General features: G+C 38.2%; 1 protein-coding gene across 6 annotated transcripts in view; it reads right to left on the bottom strand.

Moving 5' to 3' along the window:
• Nucleotides 1–870: 870 nt before the first annotated feature.
• FUT8 (fucosyltransferase 8) overlaps nt 871–22,882 on the bottom strand; it is a 294,755-nt gene continuing 272,743 nt past the window's right edge. For all 6 annotated transcript variants that reach the window (XM_045070563.1, XM_045070567.1, XM_004738949.3 and 3 more), the window contains 3 exons: nt 18,919–19,095; nt 12,604–12,754; nt 871–1,871 (listed from right to left, as the gene is read on the bottom strand). In XM_045070563.1, the coding sequence (XP_044926498.1) occupies nt 1,554–1,871; nt 12,604–12,754; nt 18,919–19,095 (646 nt within the window). In that variant the 3' untranslated portion in view covers nt 871–1,553. The remainder of the gene's footprint in view (nt 1,872–12,603; nt 12,755–18,918; nt 19,096–22,882) is intronic.

The following is a 22,882-nucleotide window of genomic DNA, read 5'->3' as shown; positions in this document are numbered from 1 at the left end:
TAGAAATAATTTAAGGAAGCTTGGAGGGGAGATTTTACATATAGATACTTTTATTTAGTGAGGATGTGAAAGAGAGCTTTTCTGTTTGGCATTCCTGGTATTCAACACCAGGCCTGCTACTGGTTCTCAATGGATCAGATTCTTCTCTCAGAAGGTAGACCATATGCTATGAAATGTTCTTGCCATTCATCTAAAGGAGGCAGGCTCCTGAATATGGGGAACGTCTCTACAAGAAGAGTGATGTTCAGAAAGAAAGCATAGGGAGGGCATCAAAGTCTTATCTTTGGAAGTGATTTTCTCATGGAATTACTAAAAGAAGTATTTGGAAGAGCTAACCCCAAGTCCATCTTGGGTCTCACAATGGCTCAATCTAGCAAATTCTATATACTATGAGCTATGTACTTGAGAAACGGAGCCAGCTTCTCAACCCCAAAGGTTCCTGGTGCTCTCAAAATCAGGACATGATAAGAAAGGGCACATATTGTTTCCTCGATAAAACAACAGGGTTCAACCCACAAAAAGTTGACAATAGCCACAATAAGAAATGTTACCATCGAGCCTAAAATTGTTTGTTTTGGAAATGGATGTGACAGTTCCTCTGCGACAAGAAGTGTGATTATTTAGTTCAATTAAAAAAATAAACAATTCCCAAAATAAAAAAATAAAAGTACCCAGAGTGTATTCCTCTTAACTCTGTAATGCATATCAACTAAATTCAGTTTTCAGTGTTAAAATGGACTAATGACTGTTTGACCTAAGAATTGAGTAGGTAATCAGAAAACAGAAAAAAAAAGGCAGAAAAACTAGAAAACTGTAAAGCTGACCACACTGCATCATCCAACAATGGAAAATTCTAGAAACTTCACAAAATTCCTCTTTTTAAAATTTATTTTTTGTTATCAAAGAGAATGTCCAGAAACATTGAGTACTAAAGATCCGTTCATGGCATTGTTTTACAAAAGTTTCTAATGGAGGGTGAATATTTTATTTTCTGATGTACCCTTCACTTATTAATGATGAAGTGGATGAACTGATGCAATTACTTAAAAAAAAAAAATCCAGACAAAAACATCCATTCTCATTCTGAATCTGCTGACTGGAGTGAATTCAGTGGTTACAATAGCACCACTGGCTAAGAATCAACCTCCCCACAGTAGGGAGCTATTCGGGTCTTCTCGTTAGGTCACGTAGGTCTCTCAGATATAGGCACCATGTTTGAAGTCTCACACAAAATGTCTGTGTCACTTAAATTACACAATGTGGCAGTGTTTGTCTCATGGGGACATAATCTTGAAAGAAGGGGCACAGTAGAAAACAGCCTGTTTGTATGTTATATGTGAGTACATTATTGGACTGTGCATGAGTTTAAGGGCGCTATAGCCCTCGTTAAAGAGTAATTCCACCAGTGAAGCATCTGTCATTTCCAGTTGCTCCTGGTGCTTGAAGTTGTTTACTCATTTCACCATGTGTTGTAAGGTCAGGGTCGTCTTCATCTACTGTTTGGCTCAAATGATTTGAACTGAGTTCAGTTGTCCCTCTTTTCCATCAAAGTTTTATTTCTCAGCCTCAGGATATGTAGGGTACTTGACTGTTTCTATCTTCTCTCGGACTTTGTAGGAGGGATATAGGCCCGTCCTTCCCAGTTTCCTGTTGACACCTTTTGAATAGCCATCCCAATGATTTCCAGCCACACCAATGATATCTCCAGGTTCCATGGGGATTTCATCTGCTGTTCGAGGTTGGTGAGGGTAAATGGCAATCTGGTTGTGTGCATTTTGGCCCCCAAAATAGTAGATGTCATCCAAAGAATGGAAGTTTGCAGAAGCATCAGGATGAAGTGTTTGCATGATTTCGTAAGCAACTCGACAGACCTTGGGAAAGAATGAAAAAAAAATGTTAGTATACATAAAATCTCCTTTATATCAATCTGAAGGCCCTTGGCCAAATAGACTAGGACTAGACCAGGACTAGGACTGAGAAGATGAGAAGTAGTAGATTCTAGTTGTAAGGGCCTACTTAGCCAGAGTGAGCCATTTTGTTGTTTATACAGTAAACTTAGATTGAACCCGCCTCTTCCCCTCAAGAGGAAAGCGCTTAGAAACAGAATTGGTGAAATACGGCCAAATAGCCCCCAATAACGGAGCACAGATACCAGGACATGTCAGGCTGGGCAGAGATAACGGAGCCCAGATACAAGGATGTGCCCGGCCAGGTGGAAATGTCCAATCAGTAAAAGCGCACGTATTACCTCCCTACCTGCCAAGGATGAGCCAAGCCAGGTGGAGACATCCAATCAGGAAAGCACCTCCCTAACCACCCAAGAATGTGGGCCCAGCCTTTTGGGCGTCAATTCTGACCAGAGTGATAGGCTAGTTCAAATAACTACTATAGGGTGAATTATATTTCAATTGGCCACCTGTGTGTGGCCAGGTTCCACCACATGGCCTTTGCTTTATAAAAGTTAGTCTGTGAGGCTGGGAGGGGTCACCTCTTTGCAAGAGACAGCCCTGGCCGGTCAGTTTGATTCTCGATGCTTGGCGCAAAATAAAGCCCTACTTAACTTTCGCTTTGTATCAGTCTCGTCCTTTTGTCCACGGACCCTTTCACTAGTCACAGGTTTTTAGTCCATTTGCTCTCAGGTATGGTACAAGTCAGTCTTCATCTTTGTGCATAATTGTCTCTCTCTCTCTCTCTTTTTTTTTAAAAATAAAAGATTACTGGGATGACTGGGTGTCTCAGTTGGTTAAGCGGCTGCCTTTGGCTCAGGTCATGATCCCAGGGTCCTAGGATCGAGTCCTGCATCGGGCTCCTTGCTCTGCAGGCTCCCTGCTTCTCCCTCTGCCTCTGCCTGCCACTCTGTCTGCCCGTGCTCACTCTCTCTGACAAATAAATAAAATCTTAAAAAAAACCATAAAAGATTACTACAACTAAAGTCTCTCAGAGAAAAAAAAATATAATGCAAAGTACTTTAAAAATATGAATCAGTTAATTTTAATGAACATTTATTAAGAGTCAAACAGTATACCTCATGTTGGGCCCTGGTGATAGAAAAATGAGTAAGACCTCATTTGTGCCCTTGAAGGATTTTAAGGTTGCACATTAGGATTATAAATACTTTACTGCTGCTACACACACCCCGCTTCCCCTCATCGAGTCTCAGTCAATCACATACTCTTTTTTGCTAGGTTTGACTTAATCTCAGAACTCTTCTCAATAGAAATTCATGTAATTATTGACAATCAACGAGCATTGGCAAGTGAACTAAAACATATCTGTCATTTCCGTTCTAAAGAGTTTTAAAAGCCCTGAGTAGATATTAGCATTCTGTAACTAAAGTAAGACAGACTTGCTTCGGTGAAGATGCAACTCCCTGATGCATTTAAGTCTACTTAAAAGATTCCTCTGTCAGGGGCGTCTGGGTGGCTCAGTGGGTTAAGCTCAGATCATGATCTCAGGGTCCTGGGATCTAGCCCCGCATCGGGTTCTCTGCTCACTAGGGAGCTGCTTCCCACCTCTCTCTGCCTACTTGTGATCACTCTCTCTGTATAAATAAATAAATAAAATCTTAAAAAAAAAAATTTCTTCTGTTCAAAGAGTACCTACTATACCCACTGGATGGCTGCTGAAATTCCACAATATGAACTTTGTACACTGAGCCTGCTGCATGGTGACAAAGTTTATAACGATTTTCATAGGGAGTAACATTTTAAGCAATTACTAAATACGCAATACAGTAAGTGGGTTTTAGTTTTCTAAGAATAGGTGAAGACAGAAGAGAGAATACTATCATTTTGCTTAGAAAATTCTTCCAGGGGTGCCTGGGTGGCTCAGTTGTTAATGTTGGGTCAGTGGGCTCCAGGAGTGCAGGAGGAACAGTAAAAATGACCACTGCATCCTGCCGTCTTCCAGCCCCCCCCCACACCTTTCCTTAACCCTTGACTCTCCCACCAAAAGAATGTATGCCCAGGTCACGTCTCCATAGGTAACCTGATACCTATGCAGGAAACAGAAGTATCAGGACCCCCCACCCCATACCCTCCGATCACCAAATACCCTACCATATATGGATGTGAGCCCATGCCCTACCTTGGCCCGATAAAAGACCCCTGTCAACTCCCTCCCAGTGCGACTTCCCCTACTCCCCTTTCCGGAGTCCAGGAATCTTGTCTGAGGGTGCCCACTTCCTCCCAGCACGACTTTCCTGGTTCCTCTTCTCCTGAGCCCTGAAACTTCGCTGGAGAGTGCCTTTAATAAGTCTTGCCTTGTGCCTACCTCGCCCGGTGTCGTGTTTATCTCGCCTATAAAACCTTAAGTGTCTGCCTTCGGCTCAGGTCATGATCCCAGGGTCCTGGGACTGAGTCCTGCATCGGGCTCCCTGCTCAGGCAGGAAGCCTGCTTCTCTGTTTCCTGCTTCCCCTGCTTGTGTTCCCTCTCTTGCTGTCTCTCTCTCTCTCTCAAATAAATGGATAAGATCTTAAAAGAAGATGGAGGAGAAGAGAAGGAGGAGAAAAAAATTCTTCGATTATAAATATTGTGAACAGAGAACTCAAGTCAAATTTTCCCAAATCTCCAGTTGTGATTGTCTCAGTTAATAAAGCTTTATTGTCACGATGCCAATACTTTTGCATTTATTAAAAATGATACTACTAACAGTAATTGTTACCCTGCTCATTGGAACAAAATTAGGATTACCCTGCAGTCCTTTAAAACTCTTGTATTTATGAGATCAAAAACTAAATGGAGATGCTCATCCTTAACTACTATGAACAAACGAAATCTGATTGGTTTAAACATCACCTTAACTTCTTAAAAAATCTGAATTTCAGGAACTGCAGGAAAGCTTTTCATATGCCATATGTAATTTGCAAATAAAACTAAGTTTAGAAAATATTTTAAATTTTGCAAATATGGACTAACATAAAAAGAAGAGTAAGTGATGGACCCCAACTCTAGTGCTACAATTTCAACTAGTCATAGAACCAAGACAATGACTTGCCTTGCAAGCCTACTACGCCATCAACAAACTAATTTTACATTGGGGACTTGGGGATGTCATGGTACAATTGAGATCACTGGTAGAATACTGAGACTGTAACAAAATTAGGGTCAAAAAATTTTGGAATGGGAATTCCAAAGTCAGCCGAAGGCCCACAGTGGACAAGCAAAATCAAGTGGAGACTCTGGAAAGGAAGAAACTAAGTAATTAAAACAAAGCAGCTCCAATAATAGCAAAATATAGTGACAATAACAGAGGCCAGTATTTTCCGAGTTTTTGCTGTCAGACATTGTTTTTAGGTATTGTTGAATTTAACCCTCTAAGTAGCTCCATAAATTCTATCGTGCTCATTTTACTTCATCGACTTTCTTCATCTGTTTGGCTCAAATGATTTGAACTGAGTTCGGTTGTCCCTCTTTTCCATCGAAGTTTTATTTCTCAGCCTCAGGATATGTAGGGTACTTGACTGTTTCTATCTTCTCTCGGACTTTGTAGGAGGGATATAGGCCCATCCTTCCCAGTTTCCTGTTGACACCTTTTTGGAACCTCAAAGGTCAGTTAAGGAATTTGCTCAAGGTTACACTATTATTAAGTGGTTGATTCGCATTTTGAACGCAGGCAGTCTGTATATGTGTGTAAACGCCTAAGCATATTTTCTCTTGTAGATCCTGATCTCCATATTTGGATTCTAACACCAGAAAGATAAAACACAAGACCAAGGCAAGCCTTGGGCAAACTTGTCAGGTTTTTTGTTTTGTTTTGTTTTTGTTTTTTTCAGGGCCCCTTTACCCACTCTTCAATTATCTCTAGCCAGGAATGCAGGAGCTTGCATTGCCCTTAGGATGACCACATTGTACTAATGAGTCCTGATGCATTTCCTCCTCTTCACTATTATTATCTCACCCTCATAAAAACATGGCCTTCAGTCCCACACCCTTAGGGACCCACTTTCTTTTGGAGGATAATCCTAACAATCAGCTTATATTTTGGTATCCATAAAGTATTAGCCTATGGACAACATATGTATTTTCTAAAGCCAAAGAAAAAAACAAATGGTACAAATGTCAGACACTGAGATGGGCTGATACAAGGCCTTTTATCCTTTATCACAATAATGGTAAGCCTATGAGAAGGATGCTGTTAATATCTGTATTTTAGCTGAATAAACAAGCCCCAGAAAGATTAAGTAAATTAAAAAAAAAGTTGGGTGGGTGGGGGAATGAGCTAGTAAATGGTAGAGTTACAATTAAAATTCTTTCCAGGTCTCCAACATGCACTAAACTGTCTTAGGATAAGTACCTAGTACTGTCACATAGTAGGTGCTCAGAAAGTATCTATTGAATGAATACTGCTTCATGCATAATACTAGCCCAGCAGTGGAAATGCAGGTCCATGAGTGATATTTAGCCCCTAAGATCCACATATAACACTCTTAGTAGCTAAAACGATTTCTCTGTATTTACCACGCAGCAGTTTACTGCGAAGGGCTAGAAAGGTGACTATGGTGTTAATGTTTGCATTTAATTACTTTCGGTTTCCTCTGTGGGCTTTACCAATCCAAATTGTGTGACAGGTAAATGAAGGCTTTCAGCTGATATCATACTCAGTTTGATACTGGACAGGTAGCATGACTGAGAGAGGCAAACCCTTTGGTTTGAAAGCAGTGGCTGGCTGTATGTAGTAAGTTTTACTTCATTTATTTCATATCACTATATCATTTAGAACACCACTAAGCACACACTAATGGGTAAGAGCAAAAATGCTGCCAAAGGATAAAACACAAGATGCAACTGTATTAAAAAAAAAAAAAAATTAAAAAGGAGAGGAAGTTTCATTAACCTGAATTTTATCCCTGAGAAGCAACCATCTGAGTTTATATGAGCCTCCAAAGCCTTCTCAGAGCAGATGGGATCTTGTTTTTCTGTCGAAAGAGATGGGACCAGGAGGATCTCCTAGTGTGAGAAGTGGGAAGTAGGTTCTTGCCTCCCTGGGTGATTCTAAGAGATGTATGCACTTTTCCTGTAAACTACTTTGTTCTGTTATTCAACGAGAGAACAGCATCCACTGTTCTTTCATGGGCCTTACCTCAATGGAAATTCCTATCCAGAGTCATCTGTCTAGAATAAAATGAATGTAGTACATGATTCTTCCCTTTGGGCTTTCCAAAATCTGACTCAAAAGGTAAGGAGGCCAGGAGTGTTGTATGTGGATTTGGAACTAGATAAGAGAGAGTGCCAAGAGAATTTTGTATTAAGCGTGACAAAGGAAAGTGTCTACAGGAAAAAAAAGTAATTTTGTCATATTGTGATTTTAATGGTTAGAACTATTGAACAATGTTGATTGCTCCTTAAAAAAATGCTGATTGCCCAAAACCTTTAAAGTGAGAATCTACAATTTCTGTAAATCAGATTCTAGAGTAATAAAAACTGATTCTAAAACCTGATTAATAGTATTAAAAAAAAAAACTTTCTGATATTTAGCTCATCTACAACTGAGAACAACTGAATAACAACTGCTATTTCACCAACTATAATTACAGTATTTCATATTTAAGATGGTATTGTGAATTGGAAAATAAGTGAAAAAATAGATGCTTTGGGTATAAGCAACTTCCAGTAATAGAGAACAAGATTAGAGTACTAAGTAGAATAGTTTGGAACGTGACTGCATAGCTTTCAAAACTTGCGATGTTCTTGGAAAATGTTAATATTGCCTCTAATTTTCAAATTAAATCTTGAGGATTGTTCTCTTCAATTTATGAGGCTTTTAGGACAAACCTGGCTTTGAGAAATAGCTCTGATGAAGGGATTCAGAAAACTAAGAGCAACAATAGTGACAAAATTAGAGAGTAAAGTCATATTATTGGCTTAAAAAAACTTCACTTAAGGAGAGAGAATTCCCAGATCTCACTTACGGATATAAAACCAAGAAAGATTAGAAGTCCTGAGACTGAGGGAGATGTGTCCAAAATGTGATGAAGAATCCTGATTAAGTGCCATGATATTTGTGCCTGCAGTTTCTCAAACATCAATCAAGTCCTACATTTTTCCTTCTGGCATGGCATTTCACTCTTCCAGTACTGCCTACTGTATCTCACAGTCAACAGATAAACTCTTTCTCACTATTGTCTTATAGAGAAATAGTCCTCAAAGGATTGGACCCAGGAGACAAAACTGCAGGGTTGTCAAAGCATTATGAAGAGGATATTAAACTCTTTGTCACTTTCTAATAATCTCCTGGAATATGATTTTATCATTGAGGAAAGTTTGAATTGGCTGTCCATGTTTTATTCTGGGCTGAGATTTCTTTCTCAATGTTTTATTCTTTTGTCACCCTTCTGGATGTAACAGTTTAGTCTTCTCCCATTTCCCAGCATGCCTATGGCATAAATAAGAATGTCTGCAGATTAATTTCCCTAAAGTTGACACATACACAATTTTACTTGCATTTGTTAAAGCAAATACTATTATTAATTATCATTCACCCTTTGGGAATGAAGAGCTTTGTTTTCTGAAAATTTATATTACATGGTGATATTCTTTTTCAATAAGCTAAATAAAAGAGTTGAGGTACACTGGCACAGAGAAATTCAAAATGTTGAATGTTACTGGCTATTCTTCTTCTTCTTTTTCTTTTTTAAGAGTTACTTATTTATTTTAGAGTTGAGGGAGAGAGCGAGTACATGAGCTGGGAACGGGCAGAGGGAGAGGTAGAGAGAGAATCTCAAGGAGACTTCCTGCTGAGCTCCAAGCCCAAGGCAAGGCTTGATCTCAAGATCCTGAGATCATAACCTGAGCAGAAACCAAGAGTCAGATGCTTACTGACTGAGCCACCCAGGCGCCCTCTGGCTATTCTTCTTAACAAAGGATTGTTATACATATACAATGTACATGATTATTCAGTGGAACCTAATCATCACCCATGACCACAAGCAGGAGTAAGAAGTCCTTGAACAGCATGTTTCACATTCCAAAACAGGAGAGTGTGTGGTCTGAAACGGAGCTGAAAAAAGGTTGTTAAAATAAATAAATAATAATAAAAGAAAAATAAATAAGAGAAAATAAAATAAATACTGTGGAGTCTAACACACAAAGGTATTACTATACTTTCCCCTATATAAATAACAATAGCGGCTAACAAAGTAGTATGAAAAATATGCCCCTCAAGCTTGGACAGATTTCTGCTATCACAAAGTAACAGAGGTCCTGGGGTCTGGGTCAAAATTAGAGTCATGAGGTTATAAGAATCAAAAATTCTATAGCACATGCTTGAAAAGGAAAAAAAAAATAAAAGGATTTTCTTTCTAGAATGAGCCTGATGGTATTTAATATATTGCTAAGTACTATTCTCAGGGCTTTACATATAACTTTTTTTTTTTTTAAAAGATCTTTTTATTTATTTGGCAGAGAGAGAGAGCATGAGTGGTGGGGAGGGGCAGAGGGAGAAGCAGACTCCCCAGTAAGCAGGGAGCCTGATGCGGAACTTGATCCTAGGACCCTGGGATCATGACCTGAGCTGAAGGCAGATGCTTAACTGAATGAGCCACCCAGGTACCCTACATATAACTTTTAATCATCACAAAAACTCTATGCACTATGTGTTACTGTTTTATAGGCCAAGGGAAAAAGGTCAGTGATAGGCTAAGTAATTTGTTCAAATGTCACCCAGATACTAAGCGCTCAAAGTTAGATTTAAACCCAGTCTGATTCCAGAGTCTGTGTTGTCTCATTCTTGTTCTCTGGCTAGGAGTCAGTGGCTTGGCATTTTGATGCTATCTGTGACTTTCTCTCACACTCCACTGGATGATGATGAGACATTTCTGGGCAATTTCAAAGAATTCCAATTTTGGTTTACAGCAAGAGAACCTCTACAATCAAGCAACCAATTTCATTCATAGTGCAAAAATATTGAACCATACTAAACCCATTTTTTTTTCTAAAAATAATTGCAAAAAATGCTGGAATACAGGTAAGCCCAAAGATTTATCAGTGAATGTGGAATTATTCCACCATTTCAAATGCCACAGCTGATAATCATCAAGAAAGGTATGGGATAATGGCTGTGATCACATTCACCAAACCACTACTCAATACATAAATGAAAGGTATTTTTACTGTCAAACTTTTATTCTGAGCCCTCACATAAAATTTTCTGAGGTATTCAAGTCTATTTTGAGATACAAGATACTGGTTTGAGTTTTGCTTTGGTTCAAATGAACAGAAGTTATTTTGGATGAACTTTGTCTGACTTATCAAGAATTATTAGTAACTATATAATATATAAGCACAAATCTCAATCCTTTGGAGAAAAAAGTCCTCTCAGCACCAATCTTTCTTCATATGAATGACTTCTCTGAACCTGAGGTCTGGAGAATACACTGAGGTTGATATTATGCACAAAATAGAACAAAGTAGTATGAACAATATGCCCCTCAAGCTTGGACAGATTTCTGCTATCACAAAGTAACAGAGGTCCTGGGGTCTGGGTCAAAATTAGAGTCATGAGGTTATAAGAATCAAAAATTCTATAGCACATGCTTGAAAAGGAAAAAAAAAAATAAAAGGATTTTCTTTCTAGAATGAGCCTCATGGTATTATTAAGGAGGGCTGGAAGGAAAGCACAACAGAGCACAGGCCGGTAAGTCTCAGCATCTGTCCACATGTAAGGCTGCTAAGTGTTCAGATGTGTATATATTTATTTAATTTCCAACCTTTATGACTATAGCAGTGATTCTCAACAAAGGCGTTTTTGTCTTCCCCACTCCTGAGGGGTATTTGGCAATATCTGAAGACATTTTCAGTTGTCACAACTTGAGGGGGCGTGCTACTGGCCAGGGATGCTGCTGAGCATCCTACAACGCCCAAGACAGCACCTCACGACAAAGTACCTGCCTGTAATGCAAAAAAGTGTCCAGGCTGAGAAACCCTGGACAACGGGAACAGACTTCAGACAGGCCTGACATCTGGGCCTACAGCGGAAGTGGTGTATCTGGGGAAAATGACTCTAGCTTCACTCATTCAAACAATAAGCATTCAAAAATGTGTAGAGGTGGTTCTGGTCATTCTGTCAATCAGGTGGGCATAGAGTCAGATTCTCAATAACATCTGAGAGTGACCACGTATTTCTAACTCCTCCTGTCTACCCACCAAGAGAATAGAAAAGGGAGCGGATCCTTATCCCTGTTAGGAAAAAAATGTCAGCAGTGGATGCTTTCGTGGGAACTTGAAGGCCAAGAAGTTTTCTGTTTCAACTAGGACTACTGCTATGTGACTTCTGTTCCGGGTAGAAAGTTGTGTTTTTATTTCATACTGAAGAAACTCATAGCCTTTGCGGGGGTAGGTATCTTTCCAATAATCATATCACCATCCCACTGAGACAATGTGCATTGTCACAAAATAAAAAATAATCTTCCTTTCTTTATATTCTCTGAAGTATACGCCCATGAAAATGGTGTGGCCTTCCTTTTCACATTTTCTTTTCTCTGTTTCTTCTAAGCTTTTAGGCAAATATTTATCATACATGATCTGTATTTTTTGGTAATTACTCTCCAGTTATTTCATGTGAGTATTTTGCTCACTAGATTCTGGACCAGGGTAAGATCTGTATCTTCACTCTCCCTGGAAATCCTCTCCACACCTAATATAATTCTGAGCACAAATAGTCATTTAACAGCTTGTTGAACGAACTAACCAATAATATGCACATAAATGAGAGCAGGATAAAACCAACAATAAATATTTCTATGCTGGTATTCCACTGTGTATACAAGGCTGATTGGACCACTCATAAAAACAAATACACAAAGCACATAACATGTAATTATCTGCAACAATTAAACTCAAAGAATGATTATAACATGGTATTGCTTAAATTTAATGTACAGTTTTTTGCTTGGTAGAAATGTAATAGAACTTGAAAAGGAATTACATTTACACTTTATTTTCTATAAAGCAATTGAGTGAGACACAATGCTTAGCATTTAAGCCTCTCAGAATCAGCATATCGATGTGTAGAAGTGGATGGATTCTGGTTGCATACTGACTATACAAAATCAGAAAGTATTTTTTTAAAAAAGATCTTATTTATTTATTTGAGAGAGAAAGAGAGAGCACACCAGCAGGCAGAAGGACAGAGGGGGAGGGAGAGAAAATCTTGAGTAGATCATGTGCTGAGCATGGAACCCTACATGGGGATTGATCTCATGACCCTGACATCATGAGTTGGAAGCTCAACTGACTGAGCCACCCAGGCACCCCTGCAAAATCAGAAAGTATTAAGTAAGTTTACTTACTTGCTATTCTGGTTAAATGCTGTGAACAAGCCATGTAGTTTAAATAATTCCAATAGCTGGCTTTATTGGAGATATATTCAATGATTGCTTGTAAGCAACTAAATACCTAAATACCTATTGTTTTTTGGGGGGAGCGTGTGGAATCTTTCACAGAAGAGATCATCCCCAAATATTAGAAAAATTGCACCTGAATCATGATAATATTAAACGCGCGCGCGCACACACACACACACACACACACACAACCCAAGAACTTCCTGAACTCAATATGACCAAAAAAATATTGGCCATTTAAACGTGTCCTGCTATCACTTACCTGGGATGAAAAAGTACACACTAGGAAGTCTGCCTGGGAGAGAAAGTGTATATCCAGGATCACACCCCGAAGTGAATTTTCTGTATATCGATTGTGTAGCCCAGCTGACCAAGAGATAGAGTTATCACTAATAAATTCATAAGTGGGGTACCTGTAAAAAAGAAATAAATTTGTACATGTCATGGAAATCACAGTATTCCATCGGGAGGTTAACATCTTACCAGCAGGAGGAAACCTGCTCTGTTGACCAAAGTTCCTCTTTCTAATAGTAAGGGGAGCTTTATGGCATTTAATAGTTGACGAAGCATCTTTGAATTCATCATGGGGTAGAAAACATTCTATAATGCCTCGTATGTTACATGTTCTTGGCATGTCACATAATATAAACATACATGCATCAAAATGTCCCTTCTTAATTATAAGTGTTGAAGGTTCCTTATTTTCTTTGTAATGAGTGGCCTCTAAGAGGTTTCTTAAGCTAGTTCCCCATTTGGTCACTGAACTTCTCCTTTAGAATATAAACATCATGGTTAAGTTTCATTTAAATTTTTAACTTAGAATCTGTGCTAATTCAGACCAGTCTCCCCTAACCCCCATTCTCGAAGCACTGTCTTATCCAACAACGATAATGAAAAATCAGTTTAATAAATTTATTGAATTTATTTATTATTTATTAAATTCCTTATAGATGTCCACCAAGTAACATTTTGATAGTCTTCAGATAGAATGTGTTTGAAAATACTAAAACAGGGTATCTTTAAAAAGTCTACCATATGTTCAAATGATTTTACTGTGAATTAAGAGGTTTAATTATACTCTAGTACAGAATGAATACATTTTCTCAGTGCATGAGGAAGATCTTCAGAGTTAAGTAGCAAACTTAGGGAGTTACATGAAAATAGGATAATAAGTGTGTCTGCTTTACATAATTCTGTGGGAATTAAATACATTAAGCAATGTAAAGTGCTTAGAAGAACACCTGACATGAAGTAAATGCTCAATAAATATTAGCTGTGATTGTTAAACATTCTTCTGCAGATATCTACTTGGTTTCATTCCTTACTTCCTTTGGATCTCTGCTAAAATATAGCCTTATTAATGAGGACTTCAGTGATTTCTTTTTTACCTGTTTAACTTCATGACTTTTATTATCATAATATATATTGACTGCTATTCACTATCTGTATCCATTTCCCACCTCCATCACCCCTAACTGGAATGTAAGCTCTATAAAGAGGCATTTCATCTTTGTTTCATCTTTCAGGCTTTGTTCACTGTATTATTCTCAGTACCTAGAAGAGAATCTGGAATATAATAAAGGATCAATAAACATATGTTGGAAGGGCAATAGTTCCTATTTGCAAACCCTGAACCATCAGGAGTCCGTTACAAGTCTGTCTCCCACACAGTATTCCCCAAAGGTTGGGACTAGACTTTTATTTTTCTTCACTTCCCAGCACGTAAAACCCCACACAATGCTGTGTGAGTAAATACATGAACCAGTGAGTGCTACCTACGTCTGGGACTTTTTCCCAATTCCCTAACAGCTGCTTCAAAGATTCTTCATTTCACAGCCACCAAGGAGCTTTTTCTTGTTGCCTCTAATGACTGTGACAGCGAAGTCTCTAAGCATTGTTTCAGACTCGTATTCAGTGTTTCGATCCATTTGGCCTCATTATTTTTGACATTTTGCCCTCCTCAGCCCCAAATCAGGGAGATGAAGGAAATGACACATTTGCTCTAAAAACAAAACAACCAAGAGGACTTTTACTATGATTCTTGTGAAGCTGCATACCCAGGCATGGGGCGGAAACAGCAACAAATAAATATGAGAAGGCTGGAGGTCAGAGGACAGAGGGAATCATTAAAACACACCAGTACAGGTTTTCAAGACTGACACTGTCAGCATGGTTTGGGTGCCCAGTAAAAAATAAAGAGTGATCCTTTTCTGAGATGTGACACTTACATGAATGTTCTTCCTAACTTAAAGACCCCTCCCCTGGAATCAAACCAAAAGAACACCTAAATTCCTCAGGCCTTATCGAGACTGCTTGATGAAGGATACTGAGTTTGGAAAAAAACAAACATACAGAAACAAAGTAAATAATGGACAAGGTAGATTTTGCATCTCCAATAATAAGCATGGACATTTCTACATAAACATGCTTCTTTCTTGTCTTTTGCAGACAAGTATGTCAGCACAGAAATCCTTTTACTGTGAAATTGTAGAGATTAACCATGATAAAAAAATTTTTTTTCTTCTTCTACCTTATAAAAATTTATTTTTATATCACTCACAAAGGACTAATTAAACTTATAAACTAAGAACACATTTTGTTTTCTGAAATCTTTCTCTAGACTAAAGGAGATACTCCTCTTCATGATTTCACTATAGCTGGTGTACAGCTCCTACAGGACATTCATGAACTACACTACAATGACTTGTTACATGTATATGCCTACCAGTTGGATACTCCTTGAAATAAGGAGCCACATATTATATTTTATTTCTCTTTTTATATCTAGTGCCCTGTAACTGTGTCTAGCATATTATAGTTCCATTAAACAGTGAAAAAATTCACTACTCTTTATTGCTGAGTCATTTCACTGGGCAAACACTTTACAAAAACTTTTAAACATATTTTTCTTGCCTCTATTCATTTAAATGAAACTAATTTTAGGAGAGCTCATCCAGCATTTTTTTTTTTTTAAGATTATTTATTTATTTATTTGACAGGCAGAGATCACAAGTAGGCAGAGAAGCAGGCAGAGAGAGGGAGGAAGGGAAGCAGGCAACCCACTGAGCAGAGAGCCTGACGTGGGGCTTGATTCCAGGACCCTAGGATCATGACCTGAGCTGAAGGCAGCGGTTTTTAACCCACTGAGCCACCCAGGCGCCCCCATCCAGCGTTTTTGATGAAGAGCACACTGACTATGTAAGTATTCTGGGAGATTTTTAAAGACCTGTTTCTTCTCCGGTTTCACCCCCGTTTCCAATCTTCATGTGCTAGACAATGATACTGGATTGACAACTTTAACAGTGCTTACTTCTTTGCCAATGATTCTGTGATTAAACACTCTAACAGTGAATTACCTAAGAGATCGCTCCACAATAGCAATGGCTGCCATAGTCAGTGACATACAGGTGCCAAAATCTTACGGATGAACTCGGGCTTAACGTAGAGAAACCTGAGGTGTAATACCAAGCACCAAAGCTTAGAGGCCACATATTTAAAGCTAATCTTGACCGCTTTTACAAAAGATAAGCTACACAGAAAGTGGATTCTCCCCTGTGTGGACCCTATGCATCATTTAATTATTCAGCTCTTCACCCTTTTGGAGCACAAAAGTCTCATAATCACCCTGGACACTACATATCTTAATGAGAGATTAATTCATGTTTCTGGTCTCCTAAAACAATGGCAGAGGTTTCAGGGTTTGCTTAGATATCAAAACTAATCCTGACAGGTATAAAGCAGAGTTGATTTAGAGTAGAAAAACAGCTAAGTAAAATAATGAAGGAGAGAAACAGCATTTAAGTTCCTGAGAAAGTTCTCAAAATGACTCAGAAAATTGGGGCGCCTGGCTGGTATAGTCAGTTAGGCATCCAACTCTTGATTTCGATTGGCTCAGGTCATGATCTCAGTGTTGTGAGTCCAGAGTCTGCTTGAGATTCTCTCTTCCTTTCCCTCTGCCCCTCCTGCTCATGCTCACTCTTTCTCTCTCTAAAATAAATAAATAAATCTTTATAAAAAATGACTCAGAAAATTAAAATGAAAGGATTTCCAAAGTGGTGGTGGGGGAGGAAGATGCATAAAATGCTGTTGCTACATTTATAACAGAATATGAAAAAAAAACTGCCTCCTGGACTATCACGGGGAGAGGAGTCACTAGCAGCTGACCACAAAAAGAAAATTCAAGTTGTACTATTCCCTGCTGCCAACTGTACTACAAGGGTTGCTTGCTGGGAAAATACGCTGCACTATGGATCAAAGTTGTAAGGTGTGCATATCCCTTTATCTAAATATTTCCAAGTCCAGAAGCCTAGCTTAAGGAAATAATGTGGACAACTTTAGGAATACATCGTAGCATTATTTATAAGAGTAAAAAACTGGAAATAACCAAACTGTACAATCTTAGGGGAAAGAGCAAGCAAGCAACTGCATATGCATCCAGGAGAAAAACAGTCATTAAAAGGGATATTTATGATGATTATTTTTTTAGGGACCTGAGAAAATGGATCCATTATTGTATTAATAAGTAAAAAAGAATTCAAGTTATTATATACAATATGATCAACTACTAAAGGGGTAACTATATAAATGACTAAAGGAAATATGTCAACATTTAAGTAATTGTTGCCACTGAGTAATAGGATCGTGGGTGACATTTTTTCCTTGCCGGTATACTCACCAACTCCCATATCTTTTAATGAGCATGAATTATTTTGTTAATCAGAGAAATAAGAAAAACAGAAAAAGGTTGTGATGCTTCAAGAACAAGTAAAAGAAGAGATAAAATTAATATTTTAACATTTTTTGAACCAAACTACAAATTCAGTCTTGTGTTTTAAAGTGAAGGAGCTTGGTGAACTATTTCTACTTTGTTCCTAATTGGTCTGGATATGAAACTGGAATAGTATCTGTGAGATTTTGTATTGTGCTTTGTGACCAAATGCTCATATAACCCTTAACTATAAGCATATAACTTGGCTTATAGTTGGCCAATGAATTCCATGGTCCTTTGTGTGTATGTGTGTGCGAGAGAGTGAGAATGTGAGAGAGACCACCTGATAGAGGGAGCCTTAAAAACAACAACAACGTGCAATTTATATCAGGTTAATTTGGCTTTTTAGGAGGGAGAAACAGGATTTAGATTACTATCCAGTGATTTGGATAAACACCCGCATTATAGTCCTCACTTTAAGTTTGTTTTTCTTCCCAATTCCTATTTGTGACATAAAAAATGGACTAAGAAATAAATTAATTAGTCAAATAGCTTAAGTGATTAACAGCTAATAAAATGTTTTCAAACTGATGGGATTGAAATAAACATAATTCAATAATTACCGGGCAGTTACTAGAGCTAGGGACTGTGTCTAAAGTGCTTATAATCCAGCGAGGGAGACAGAGGTAAGCAAGGGCTAAACACTAAGTCAGGGGAATGCACAGAGGGGGCATGCTTAGGGATTCAGGGACAATTTCTGTAGTAAATGGTGTCTGAGCCAAACTGAGACTATAGATTCTTCTCTTTCATTCCCTACTTTTCACACATTTAATACATACATCCTTTATTTACTAATAGTAAATAAAAGCCAATTCTAGGTTCACCCAGAGCCCGTGACAGATTCCCAATTAGGATCAGTGTACTTTATGTATTTTCCGAACACCCTACTTTAACTCTACAGCAGCACTACTTAGACTGCAGAGAAATTATCTGTTCTCCCACGAGATCAGGAATTCCTTGAGAGTGGAGTATCTTGCATTTCATGGAATCCCTAGTACCTGACACAGTGCCTGAAATGCAGGCATGCTCCATAAATGCTGGTTACTGTTCAGTACATACTAGCAGTGCTTATTCCTCCACTTGTAAGACTTATCTTCTGATTCTTTATTTTCAGTGCCTGAAATGCAGGCATGCTCCATAAATGCTGGTTACTGTTCAGTACATACTAGCAGTGCTTATTCCTCCACTTGTAAGACTTATCTTCTGATTCTTTACTTTCCTTTAATATAATTTCCAAGTTCCAGAATTACTTAGGAGATGCAGACTTGTATTTTACATATGTTTCAGTTGCCCATAATTGCTGATGAAGATAGTGAGAGCAAAAAGGTAAGCACCTGGTGTGTTTTATTTCTAGCAGTCCTAGATAGCTGGTTAGTGTGTGGATGAATGTTTTTGTCTTCCTAGAATTCCTGTGTTTGAGCTGTACCTCCCAATGTGACAGTAATTGGAAATGGGGCCTTTGGGAGATGATTAGGATTAAATAAGCATGAGTATGAGATTGGGGCCCTCCTCATGGAACTATGCCTTTACAGGAAGAGACACCAGAAAGCTTGCTCTCTCTCTTCCAAACACACAAAGAGGTCACAGCAAGATGGCAGTTGCCTACACACCAAAAGACTTCAGATACCTTGCCGGCTCCTCAAATATGCTTCAATCATATTAACAGTCACACAAGTACACAGTTGCTTGAATAAAAAACTGCCAATAATCAGTAGTAATATTATAACAAGAATCACAAGTTATGGGAATTAAGGATACCTTCCAACCAAAAAGAATCCCAGTCTAGAATCACTAGCTCATCTAACTCACTTTGTTTTTGCCTCCTTTAATAAAGACGGGTCATCCGTGGCCAAATATACTCTTCTTTTATCCACTTGCATCCTTCGAGCAAGAAGCTGAAAATGTTCTTCAACATGTACCATGTATTCCTCAATGGGATGGAAGGCTGCTTCTGTTCCCACTTTGTCTGTGCGTCTGACATGGACTCTGGGGGGTAAAGGAAAAAGTCAGATTCTGCTGATAATGTTCTGATCCACTGGATGCTTTTAGGTATTCTACTTTATACCTTTATTTATGGTGGCATCATAGACATTTTAAATTAATTTTTCTTTTATTTTGCCATTAGAAAAAATAAAATACTAAAAAATTCAAACAAATACATTCTATATATATATATACATGTTAACACAAGACAAGGAGAATTAGAAAATAAGCTTTTGAAGAATGCTTTCTTGTAAAGTAATTGGCGTATCCACAAATAATGGTAAAATAAATGGGAGATTCCAGAGCTACACTCCATATAGGGAGCAAAATACCAACCAGCCTTCCAGAAAAAAGTTGATGTAACTTTTTAAGATTTTTGACAACAGGGGCGCCTGGGTGGCTCAGTGGGTTAAGCCTCTGCCTTCAGCTCAGGTCATGATCCCAGGGTTTGGGATCGAGCCCCGCATCAGGCTCTCTGCTCAGCAGGGAGCCTGCTTCCCCCTCTCTCTCTGCCTGCCTCTCTGCCTACTTGTGATCTCTGTCTGTAAATAAATAAAATACATCTTAAATAAATAAATAAAATCTTAAAAGAAAAAGATTTTTGACAACAAATGATACAAAAATTCACAGTTGTTATTACAGAATATTAAATATATTTTGTAACATTTTGATGCCAACTTTTCTTTTCCTTCATGATACCCTGTATAGTTACTGTAATTGCCAGCTTGTAGGATTGAAAGTTGTTTGAGGAAAACACAGACCTGCACGGCTTCTTCCTATAGCACGATCAAGGCAGGCAAACCTTTTAAAAATTCTTACTATTTTAAGTTCATGGAAATGTTCTAGCTTTCGGTGGATGCATTATGAATTTCCTTTTGCTGTTTTTCACTCTATCAAACACAAGCAGATACTGATCTCATCTGTCCTATTAAAAAAAAAAAGAGCTCTAAAACTGTAAAACCAGGGACAAAGATTTACATTGAATATGTGCTGACTTCCACAGTACTTCCTCCCGTCTTACTGCTTTCAAAGTAATTGTAATAAAAATAATAATGGTCAGAGGTTATTTCCATAAATTAAAACTCTCCCTTAATTTGCCTTTCCTGCATCCTCCCTAGCAAATTACTCAACCACTATTCATACGTGGGAAAAAGAAAAAGGTAGATTTGTTTCCCCTTAGGTCACAGTGTAGGAGCAAGCCTTAGGTCAAGGCGAGGGACAGCTTTTGATTATGAGTCTGGAGTGAGGGTCTATTCTCATTGCAGTTAACCTGGTATCTCGGCAGGTATTCTTTCCTTTGCATTCCAGACGATAGCTCAGATGAAATACCATTGTATGAACACCTATCCTATCATCTTTTTCTTCCCACATCCTGCTTAATCACTGCCTCTCTTGTGAAACTGGAATTGCTCACTGTGATCCACAGAGATGAAGTGGGATAGAAAGAACAATTCCGCTGAATTTCAACGAGAAGCTTCATGAGCAGAAGCACGATTTGTTACTCAGGATTTCACCATGTAATTTCTTCAGCTCTAACATTTAAAATAGGGGTCAGGGGTGCCCGAGTGGCTCAGGTCATGATCCCAAGGTCCTGAGAGAGAGCCCCAACTTGAGTCGGGCTCCCTCCCCTCCCTGTCCTTCTGCCCCCTCTCGTGCACACTCTCTCTCAAGTGAGTGAATAAATGAAGTCTTTAAAAGTAAATAAAATGGGTATCAGTAACTTCTATCCATATGAAGACTAAGGCAAAAGGGAAGATGTGGGGTAGGAGATACGAGAATGAAAATGAAAACAAAGAGCTGTAATAACAGAGGACAAATCAAAGGAAGAGGAGCATTTGAGGTCGTGGCAGAGTACTCAATTCTCCAAACACTCCTGAAATTAGGCCCGAACGAAGAATTTCAGAGAGGAGCATAATGGATGGTCTTTATGGAAGAATCAGAATGTTAGGCCTGTGAAAGATATTAGGTCATTTTAGTTTAATATAAGTCTTTCATCAGACAGTTAAGGAAACTGATGGTTCTGAAGACATAAGTGAACAAAAAGACAACATAAGGCAAAGTGAAGCTGGTTTCTGTAACATACATTTCAACCTAATTGTCACGAAAGTAGAAGTTCTTTGTGTACCTGCCTTTCACTATAGTTGCCCCTTCAATAACATGGGTGTGAACTGTGTGGGCCCACTTACACACAGACTTTTTATAGTACAGTACTATAAATGTATTTTCTCTTATGATTTTCTAATAAAATCATAAAATCTTTTCTCTAGCTTACTTTATTATAAGAGTATAGTATATTAATAAACATAGCATAAAAATGTGCTAATTGACTTTTTATGTCATGGGTAAGGCTTCCAGCCAACAGCAGGCTATTTATTAGTAATTAAGTTTTGGAGGCGTCAAAAATTATACATGGATTTTCAACTGCATGGGGTGGGGGGGGGGTCAGCTCCCTAACCCCGCATTGTTCAACAGTCATCTGTATTAGATATGAAGCTCTTTCATGGCAGGGAATCTGATTTTATTTACTTCCAATAGCACCAAATACAATGAATAAATTAATGAATGTTGGGTTGACACAAAAATCTAATTGTTTAGTACTACATGAATAGAAACCTTAGATACCATCTAACTTAGTTTTTTTTTTTTCAGTTTTAAACGAGGAAAGAGTGGCACTCAAGGAAGACCCAGAATGATCAAGTATATTGGCCAAAGTCACAGAATTTTTTAGTGGTAGAAGTTAGATGGTACCCCCAGATTCTTGAATTCTAGTATCCTTCTCTTTCGTTACAGCACCCTACCTCAATGTACAAATAATTATCTGTAGTACTTCAATTTTCTATATTTGGCTAACTCTTAATATGATGAATGGTGCATGGACAATTAGGGTAGCTTTCTGGTATGGTAGAAAGCTTCTAGAAAAATTAAGATGGTCTATGTCCTGGTTTTGCCTTTATGAACTCTGGAACTTTGGGCAGAGATACGCTTTCCTTTAGCTTCCTTACCTGTAAAACAGTTACTTCTGCCCACTTCACAGGACTGTGTTATAGGATCAATGAGATAGTGCAGTTGGAAGTATTTTGATAATTTAATTACTATACTGTTATCTGTTCAAACATTGAATCTATGAAGACTTTCCTGATCCAGATGGAAATACATTTCTTCTTCCCTCAGCACTCATGATACTTTTTATACTGCTCTCAGGTTATATATCACATTCTACCCATATAATGTTATCTCTGTATGTCTTTTTTCCGCCTGACTGTTATAAGCTAGAAGAAGCCACTTAGAAAATTAATCTCAGTAAATGTTCTGCAAATAAGTGAATGAATCAATACATGTATTAATATTAATCAATAGCTGACTGTATTAAAAACAATATAAGCTACAGAATGTCACAGCCTAGCTGACAAGTCTATTTCCAGGAATTACTTTAGCATCAATCTCTCTGAAAGGTAATAATATTTTACAGTACATTTTTTCTACTGAACTAAAATCTTTTTATCCTCCTTATCATATCATCACTTTTAAGGCAGGTATTACCTTCTCTATATACAGATGGAAAAATCATAGCCCAGTACCATTAATAAGTTACTTGGTCCAGAATTAGGAAAAAGCCAGGCATACTGCCCAGGTCATTTAAGTCTCAGTCCAGTACTCTTCTCATTAGGCAAAGGAAATTTTGCCAAGGTATGAAATCTGGCACCAGGACTCAGGAAAATTCCTCTTTCCATAACTTTTTTATTTTTGTGTACAGAAGCACATTCTTATGAGCAAAGATGCTCTTTTTGGA

The sequence above is a fragment of the Mustela putorius genome, unplaced genomic scaffold (assembly GCF_011764305.1).
Source record: "Mustela putorius furo isolate JIRA1106 unplaced genomic scaffold, ASM1176430v1.1 tig00000129_pilon_pilon_pilon, whole genome shotgun sequence".
Taxonomy (NCBI): domain Eukaryota; kingdom Metazoa; phylum Chordata; class Mammalia; order Carnivora; family Mustelidae; genus Mustela; species Mustela putorius.
The sequence above is the reverse complement of the archived record's forward strand: the minus strand, read 5'-3'. Positions and strand labels throughout refer to the sequence as shown.